This window comes from Berghia stephanieae, chromosome 8 (genome assembly GCF_034508935.2).
Source record: "Berghia stephanieae isolate SIO BIC M18660-M18661 chromosome 8, UCSD_Bste_1.3, whole genome shotgun sequence".
Taxonomy (NCBI): Eukaryota; Metazoa; Mollusca; class Gastropoda; order Nudibranchia; family Aeolidiidae; genus Berghia; species Berghia stephanieae.
Window position 1 is genome coordinate 38,703,510 of NC_088367.1, and position 9,664 is coordinate 38,713,173.

The 9,664-nt window shown below is 35.6% G+C and overlaps 1 protein-coding gene across 2 annotated transcripts; it reads right to left on the reverse strand.

The window, feature by feature from the left end:
* Positions 1 to 242: 242 nt before the first annotated feature.
* LOC144978639 (uncharacterized) lies at positions 243 to 9,153 on the reverse strand. Of its 2 annotated transcripts, none has more exons than XM_078924949.1 (5): positions 8,904 to 9,153; positions 5,914 to 6,105; positions 4,801 to 4,951; positions 3,914 to 4,080; positions 243 to 1,239 (listed from the first exon to the last, which is right to left on the reverse strand). In XM_078924949.1, the coding sequence occupies exons 2-5, from the start codon at positions 6,030 to 6,032 to the stop codon at positions 291 to 293; spliced, it is 1,386 nt and encodes a 461-aa protein (XP_078781075.1). In that variant the 5' UTR covers positions 6,033 to 6,105; positions 8,904 to 9,153; the 3' UTR covers positions 243 to 290. The 2 variants fall into 2 exon arrangements, with proteins under 2 accessions (XP_078781075.1, XP_078781076.1); XM_078924950.1 differs by lacking the exon at positions 8,904 to 9,153 and adding an exon at positions 7,718 to 7,810.
* Between the last annotated feature and the right edge of the window lie 511 nt (positions 9,154 to 9,664).

The window sequence follows — 9,664 nt, forward strand, 5'->3', positions numbered from 1 at the left end:
AGAAGTGATTAGGGGTTGGGAAGATGGGGTGAGAAGAGAAGCAAGAGTGAGATAAAGTGAGGAGTGGATTGATTAGTACTGGATTCATAGATAAAGAAGTCGCATGCTGAGTGTGTAATAAGAAATGGGATGTGCTGGCTTTATTATCTTATTAAATGGGTGTGGACAGCACAGACTAATGTGTATAAGGCCCTGCTGTGGATAATTCATATTTGGAAAGAGACTCACAGAACAAGAAAACATAGTATTTGAAGATTTCAGATTTTAATATTTTTTTAAACACAACAAACCTAATCAATTTCCATTTTCAGCCTCTTTACCTCCAGTACAGGAGATGTTGAGTGTTCCTGTATATCATCTCTCTCTGATTCTCGTTTCCTTCTGCGTTTCCTCTTAGATTTTTCATTCGATGTCTCTGATGGCAAAGTATCATCTTGCTCATTGTTTAGGTCAGCAGCACAGTCATCATCATATTTTGACTTCTTTTTATGTTTTTTCTTTCGACTTTTATCACTAATTTCCACGATCAAATCTTCTGATGGTTCAAATTCAGACTTTACAGTTTTGTCAGAACCATTTGTAGTCTCCGCCATGTCTTCTTTTGACTTTCTTTTATGTTTTTTCTTTTTTTTACCATCCACCAACGAATCTTGTGTTTCTTTTGAATTCATTGCAGAGTCATAGTCATCAGATGGTATTTCCTTTTTTGGACTGATCTCACTTTTAAAATTCTTCTCGTCCAATAATTGTGATGTGTCATTGTTGATGAACGTCTCAGAAATTATGTTTTTTGACTTTATCTTGTGCGATTTCTTATTGGGACTTTTATCAATTTTTAATTCTCTATCATCTAACAATTCTGATGAGTTACTATTTGTGCATTTCTCAGAAACTATTTTCTGAGAGTCTTCCTCTAACTTTATCGTGTGTGACTTTTTCTTCGGACTTTTATCCCTTTTCAGAGCCTTCACATCGAACAATTCTGATGTGTTATTCTTAGTGCCTGTATCATCGTCTATCTCTAACTTTATCTTGTGTAATTTCTTCTTTGGACTTTTATCCCTTTTCAGAGCCTTCACATCGAACAATTCTGATGTGTTATTATTAGTGCCCGTATCATTGTCTTTCTCTAACTTTATCTTGTGTAATTTCTTCTTTGGACTTTCCTTCATTGTTGGAGTAGCATCTACAGACTTTGCATCAGAGTTGTTTTCAACACTTGATTCCTTACTTTCAATACTGTGATATTATGAATAGAGAAAGAAAAATAAGTATGATTAAGTTTTAAGCATCTCTCTGTTTTATTTTAGAGTGGTCTCAATGGTTCACTAAGTAGAACTATTCACTATATTAAAACAAAACGATTTCAAATCCAAGTAGAATTAAACTTTAAATTTTAAAAAAAACAACAACAAAAACAACCTTCTGTCCAACAAGCAGTGATTGGAGGACTGATTCTGTCAATAGTAGATTTGTGTGGCATGGGAAGCTCAACAGTAACATCTGATTAGGCAACAAAACCAAGTGATGTTGAGCCTTGTCATTAACCAGATGGGTGACAATGATTGCAAAATTCTGTCCTCGGGGAAAATGTATTTCACAGAATATATTACTCAGTTAGAATCAGATGTAAATTAGTACCTGAAAAACAGGTATCGATGGATAATGGAAAACTGCCAGTTAAAAAAAAATGCCTAATAAGTGGCCTTTCTTCTATGAAATGAAAATTTGGCTCCATACAGCCTACTGAACAGTGAAGCTTATGAAGTACATTGAGCAGGTAAAACAATGGAAATTTGTCGTTTTATGTTTATATTCAAGTACTTTGGAATTGTATCCAATTCAAAGTGTGGTAAACAATTTCTACTCCCCGTTACTGGAATGAATTCTGACTTAACGTGCCTTGAGATTGTGTAAGACTACTATTGTTGTATGTATAAGTATAACTCATGCAACATAGCTCCGTAAAAGTAAAGCTAACCTCATATTCTGGTCAGTTTTAGGGGCAAGTGAGCTACCTATTCCGCATCATAAAAAGATTTTGATAATGTTAATAATGCCATCTTAAAAACAAATTAAGACCTCTTTTATTCAAAGATATTTCATTTTTTATTGAAAATGATATTGTGTGCTGACCAAATCTTGGCTTGTATTTTTGACTAAAAAGTGAGAGAAAGTTAACATACATTACAGAGTGGATATATCGACATGACATCAAAGTCCCGTTTTAACATCAGTAAATAAAAATCGCCTATATCGACATAAATTTTACCACAAGACGGTTATATTGATGTTGTGAACCATTGACACCGATAATACTTTGTCTAAAAAAAGAAAATACAATTTATATACAGTCAAGATGTCCTGCAGTGAAGTAAAACACAACAGCCAATGAAAATGCAGAGATATCATGCTGTGATGTAAAATAACAGTCAAAGCAAAGAAAATGTGAGATCATTGTCCATTGACATCCCGTGAATCATCATAGATCATAATCGTGATGTCAGCAGTCAAGTATCGTCCCGGGTCGTGTCAGGCTGATAAAAAACGCTCCCTACATCACCCACTATGTGCAAGGCTGTCTATCTGTCTTTGTAAGCTGCCCTGGCCAATAGCGGTCTGAACTGAGGCAGACTTCTTATCCCCCCTGCTTCCCTCTCCCAAATATCACTTTCTCAATTTCTCTTATATGCAATGCCAATGACCAGCTTGTCGGTTTCGATATTATTGGCAAGGTCTATGCCACTATTATTGGTACTTAGTCTCTATACCACTCAACAATAGTTAAATTTTAGAGGATGTTTTAGAGGATGCCATTGTTGCCGATGTGGAGTCGGATGAGGAGAGTGCACCATTGGGACCAGTTTCCAGCCATACCACCATAGTAGCTATCATGTATCAAGGCCCTACACTTTTTTTGCACAGCAACTTCAAGAGGGCAATTCCTTATTTGACATCCATGTCAGTGCTGAGGAAAGGGTTCATAAAAATATTCTTTGCCTTCAGAGACAGACCACAATATGCCCTTTTAAAGGCCACCAAATCATCTTGTTATTATCTTGCCTTTTCTCATTTTTTTCCCCTCTTATTTTTTTTGAACGACTGATATATCGACATTTTACCACGGTCCCAATGATGTCGATATATCTGTTCTCGACTTTATAAGTTTTAAAAAAATTATGAGATAGCCCATTTAGCAGACACACTGTTCATTTATAATATTAATTTTATTGTGCCAAACTGTAATATTTTCATAGCCCCTTAAACGGCTCATAGTTTTGTTTCACTCTTATCACAACACAAATCAATCATTTTTTCCTTCATAACTAATAAAAAAAGAGAAATAGCATCAATTCATTAAAAAAAAAAAATGACTTCAAAAAATTATGGTGCGAGAAAAGTCCACCATACACTGATAAAATACCATTTTTCATTCTGGCCAGGAACGTTTTTACTTACTTCAAATATTGATGAAATAAAATAAAATCATCTTATATTTCATAACTACTCACCCCCCCCCCCCCAAACTAACATAAATACATAATTTTTGTAATTGAACACAGCTGTATAGTGTAAAGCAACAACAACAACAACAACAAATCTTTTTAAAAAATCTATATTGATAGGGAAGTCAATGATATATCATTATCATAAATGAGTCCAGCAATAATAGTCAGATCGCTACAATAATGTGTCATAAGATTCAATTTGCAGCACTGAACTGTGGCTGACGCCTGAGTTATTCCAGTCTTCCCTTGGAATTGACCCTGAAGACAAATTTCCCATGGCGGATGAATAAAGGGAATTTATTATTTATTATTATGATTTATAAGTATATTGTGCACTTTTAAAATCACGATTTTCCATTTTCTTTAAATCATTATAGCATATGATGTCATTTAACACAAATTACCTTGTCAGCTGTCCCCGCAAGTGCAGTATATCCCCACTAACGGTCAATGATTCAACAACAAATGAACATATTTCTCCCTCATTTGGCACCACATCAAAATTTGTGGGATAGTTGAGCGTGGCATTGAAAAAATCCATAGTGACACAACCACAGTATCTTTTGTGGACCTGAAATATTGAAATGCAATTAACTTTCACCCCTATTTTTTGGCCTCTTTAGCAATTTTGAATTGAATTTAATGTTTTCTTTTTTTGTTTTGAATTTAATAAATTATTTATTGTCAGTAAAAATATATATGCATACATCTTTTATACAGAAACAAAATCCAGAATAAAACGAAAACAAAAAAACCCCAACAAAAACTCCCCAAAAACAATTTACAAAACAATAATTTAAAATCAAATAAAATAATGTATATTTTCTTAATAAAATTTGATTTAGAATCAGTAAGCTCTTTTAAGGTTTTCACCGACATAAGAATTAAAAAAAAAATTGAAATACTGTAATTACTTATAAATTAAAGACTATATATTTTACATAAAAATTGAGATGTCTTAACAGTTTTATTAAATATTGGGGCCACATACGAGAGCAGAAAACAGATCTCAACAAGTCTAAGAAGCTGTGAACTTTGTTATAAGTATAAGAGTCTCTCAAGCCTATTCAAATCTGTCTCTGTTCTCATGTGCTCTGGCAGATTATTCCATACAGAGATGCCAATTTAAAATTTGGCTCACAGGAATTTCAGACACTACTCGAAGGAATTTCAATGCTGAAAGAGGAATTTCTGCATACAAGAAAAGCGAATTGGGATGGTATTTGGAATTGTGTTTACATATCATATAGTTCTAAAGAGAATGGTACAATAGCAGAAAAAAATGAAATACCTTATTGATGTAACCTTGCAGAGTCATGCCTACTTCAGGTGCAAAGATTTGAAAGTCAGCCATGATCTCTGTACTCACATATCCATTGACGATGAGGTGACGATCACCAATCATTTTTATATTGTTGACATCCAGAAGGGCACCTCCCATGCTTTGAGCAATGAAATAAAAATTAATATGAATAATAAATAATAACATTTTTTCTTCATCTATTTGGAAATCAGGTTTGCAAATGTGAATTCAATAATGCCATAATAATGGCAGCTTCTTTGTTAAATAATAGAAGCATAGAAATGGATAAGACCTCTAAATTTGCTTTACTGATTGAGCCAAGGCATTTGACAAGGTGAAACTTCAAGAATAATTCAAGATTCTCAATCAATCAGACATAGGTGGAAAAGACCTGTGCATTGTTCGAAACATATTGGGATCAATTGCTGCAACAAGAACCAATGGTGATACCAATACCAGCAACTTTGAGTTGAACAAGAGAGGAATGCAACAAGGTTGTGGAAAGTCCCCATACCTTTAAATCTGTAAACCACTGAAAATGAAAATGTCAAATCATGTAAATCCGTGGATCTGCGAAAAATTGAGAGCCCTGAAAAAGAGGTCCTGTTAGGCAAAATAAAGGGAAAAAGAAACAGTGATAGACAACTGACAAGTTATTCCCAGGTCTCAGGACAAACGGACTGGAGAGACAGGTGAGACAAACATCAACTTTCTAATATGATTGGAGGATAAGAGGATTGGAGAGCTATGAATGATTGCCAAATGCCTGTCTCACATCCAGCACCACTTGATGATGATGATGATGATGAAGTATAAACAAACTGAAAAAAATCAGCAAATTGTCTCATTCTGAGACAACAAAAAAGTATCGATCAAAATTTAATATAAAAGCTTCAAAACAAGAACACAATTATACTTTATTAAGAATATTTTGGGTTCAAACCCTTCTTCAGTCAAGAACAAAGACCAAGAAAAAGAAACAAACAAAATGTAGTCCCAGAGAGATAAGTTGAAAAGACCAAAAAAACAAACAAACTAAAAAAACATTCTTCCAAAAGGGAAGGCCAAGCCCCTATCCTCGAATTTTGAAAAAAAACTTACCGATCAGAATACTTCTTTCTGTCTTTCATCAAAACTGTCCTGATTGCAGTATGAATCTTATGTTGGTCTCCAGGATGAATAAATATGTGTTTTCTTAAAGTCTTTGTGAAAACAGCCATCTTAATTGTTTTGCAATATGATGATAAACAAATATTGGGGGAAGAATGGGCTTTTAATTCTCTTCTCTTAAAACTGCAAAGATAAAAAAAAAAGATCTTGGTAAGTGACAAGAGATGCAAATCAAAGCAGCACAGGCTGCTTCATGATCTAGAATAAATAACTACATTACATTAAATCTGAAAATGTTACACCAACCAAAATCATGGGGAGATTCAGATGAGTTGTTTTTCACATGAGGACAACTTTATTCCCAAGACCAAGCCTGCTCAAAATTTCAATTTAAGAAGAATCAAAAGAATAATGGGATATTTCTACAGGATCGAAACTACAGTAAAATGTTATATATAAATGTCATGTCAAAAAATTTAAGTTACAGGGAAGCAAATGGAAAATACAAGATAACAGCAAGAAAAATTCATCTGGATGATTTGGTGGACCCGATCAGAGCTGGTTTTGAAATTTAGGACATTTTCCTTAATAAATCAATTATTGTAGTCTATAAATGAAGGCCAGGATATTGATATAGACATGTCCTCAGCACTGTAAATGATGTCAAATAAGGAAGCTCCTTCAAAATGTTGTACAAAGCTATAGTGGCATTGCTGAAAATTGACCAAGGTGATGTGATATCCTCTTCATCTGACTCTACACCAGGCGTTCTCATCACAGCAGCGGGCAGAGTGGCTCAGCGGTACGGTCTTTGCTTCGAACCCGAAATGTACCGAGTACCGAGCTGCTGCGCTGTGTGGCCCTGAGCAAGTCACCTCGCCCTAGTTCAATTTGCGGCACTGCACTGCAGCTGATGCCTGGGTTATTCCAGTCTTCCCTTGGAATAGACCCTAGAGAAAAATTTCCCCTATGGGACGAATAAAGGGAATTTTATTTATTTTTTTATTATTACATTGGCAACAATGGTGCCAACTGAGACTTCAGGATTGACTTCAAGATTCTGATCAATGACGATTCACAAGATGTCATTGGACAATAATCTCACATTTTCATTGACTGTCCTTTCACCTCACAGTGGGATATCTGCATTTTCATTTGCTGTGGTAATTTACTTCATGCATTGAATATTGATAGATCCCTATGTCAATATAAAACAGTCTTTAGGTAAAAATTATGTTGCTGTAAGAGATCTTTATTCACTAATTATATGAAATTTTTCTCTAATAATGTTATCTATGGAAAAAAACAAAAAAAACAACAAAAAAAACCCAGCCAAACACAAAACAAAAATGGGACTTTCTGATATTATGTCGTTATATCCGCTGTGCACAGTAACACGACAAATACAAGAGCTGAGGTAATTGGTTCTCTACTTTTAAAATACAGTGCAACACACTTTCGCCGAACATGCATTTGACAAATTCACAGGCTCAATTAGCCTTTTCACAGTGGAGAGAGAGAGAGAGAGAGAGAGAGAGAGAGAGAGGGGAGAGAGAGAGAGAGAGAGAGAGAGAGAGAGAGAGAGAGAGAGAGGGGGGGGGGGGGGGGGGGGGGGGGAAGAGAGAACAGCAAGTCTTTTGTGCCTTGTGAACTTTTATCGCCTGAAAATGACCTGCAAAAACCAAGTCATAAAACAAGATGCCCATTGAGAAAAAAAAGTTGATTACTGTGAGTTGTATTCAATAGTTCAACCACTAGTTTCTGTGAGCACCACCACTAATAACAGTTCACTTACCTTTTTTTATTTTTAACTTGTGATCATCATCTTGTAATGTGACATAAATGCTTAGTCAGTCTCAGTCAAAGCCAAATTAAGTAATTGCCTGACCTGAAACACTCAGACCCCCATTTTGTGAGTATTTATTATATGTTGACACACTACTAATGAAGGAATTGCATTGCGACATCTGACAACACCATGCTGTTTTCAACAACCTGTTGTGACAAACACTGGGTAGCCATGGAGTCAGGCTATTCGAAGGTTGACTGAAGTGAAGAATGTATCAATAAAGATGAGAGAAGATAGATTGAAATGGTTCGGACATGTAAAGAGACGATAGAGGCAGAGGGAGTACGTGGGAAGGAAAGTATTCGACTTACAAATAGCGGGAAAGAGGAAAAAGGGACGCCCAAAGACTAAATGGTGGGATAAGGTAAAGGATGATATGAAAGAACTGGGCCTGGTGGAAGATGATGCGCTGAACCGAGATGCATAGATGGAGATGTGGCATTCATTTATGGCAACCCTGCAAAATGTGGGATGATAAGCTGAAAAAAAAATTGAGCTTTTTATATACACGCAATATCCACTAAACATGCTCAAAGCGCTTTACAATGGGTCCCTGGTCAACAGCAACATTTAACATGTAGGACGGGACATAACGCCTGTTAGGCGATATTACAATCTTTCGGACAAACACAGCGCTGTTAACAGCCAGGTACTTATTTTACACCTGAGTACGGTGAGAGAATGTGTAAAGAGCTTTTTCCAAGGACTCAACTATGCGCCGAGCGCGAGGCTGGAACCCAGGACCTTCCGATCCGAAAGCGAGAGTGTCAGTGTCATACCACTAGACCACATAGCCCAAGAAAAATATGTATTTTATTAGAATTACTTATTTCTATGTGAATTAGAAAGTTTCCATATTCTGGAATGTGGATAAAAGTTTAAAAGTAAAAGAGCGGAGTTTCAAAAAAGCGTCTGAGTCTAAGTATAAGTATTTTATTGTGGGACAGTGAGAGTGAGTGAGTGAGTGAGTGAGGAGACAGACTGCTGGCAATCAATAATCACTATCACTATCACAACGAGTAATAAAATAGAATGGAGTTATCGAAGTGCCATTTGGCCGCGGTCTCTAGATTAACAAAGCAGGGCGACGGTATGAAACTCGCGACTGTAAAATGCCCAAAGGAATACTTACCCCTTTTTTAATTTTCAGCTTACGGAAACAAACGAGGAGATTGCTGATACAAGCCATGTCATTTTTGCGATCCTTCTTTCTTTCGGTTTCTTTTCTTTTCCGGACTTTTCCGATATTCTGAAGTGGCTACAGACAAAAAGGTCAGGCATGCTATCGGTAAATTTCTATGAATAACTATTTAATTTAGGAAGTGGTTATTCAGTATCAGATACTGAATAGTGCTTTGCCACTATAGAGCAGTAAAGTTAGGTGCCCCAAACGTAAACAATAACAAGTTGCTAGTGATTTCCGTTAGGGACCGGAATAATTTACGCACAATATAGGTCTCCCAATTTTGTAGTTTGAGTTGTAGGCAATACACTTTCAGTATTGAAAATATGTTTACATAAAATCTAACAGTTGCAGAAATAATAATATAAGGCTAAATTATTATGAAAATCAGGCTCCGAATAATTCTCGTTTTGTTCACACCAGCGCAATAATTTGCTCTGGTCTAAAAATAGATAGACTGTAACTTTTGATAAATTTTAGAAAATTTTACCTTTTGTTCCATAAAATATCCATATCTAGACATTATTTGATGCATGATCGAGTATTTATGAATATGTGTTTCTTTGCCACCTAACAGCCAAATTTTAAAGGTTATTTTTTTCTATTATTTACATTGGAACGTGAGCTGTCAAGACAGGAACATGTGGTTTGCCACGTGCTTCTCGACCTTTGTTTACGTTTGGGGCACCTAACTTTACTGCTCTATTCAG

Bases quoted from the DNA above. Each gene is read 5' to 3' on its own strand.
- LOC144978639 (XM_078924949.1), bottom strand. From the start codon at position 6,032: ATGGCTGTTTTCACAAAGACTTTAAGAAAACACATATTTATTCATCCT. The intron at 4,952-5,913 runs GTAAGTTTTTTT...CATTGCTCAAAG, and splicing joins AGAAAGAAGTATTCTGATCG to CATGGGAGGTGCCCTTCTGG. The intron at 4,081-4,800 runs GTATTTCATTTT...TCAATATTTCAG, and splicing joins TGCAAGGTTACATCAATAAG to GTCCACAAAAGATACTGTGG.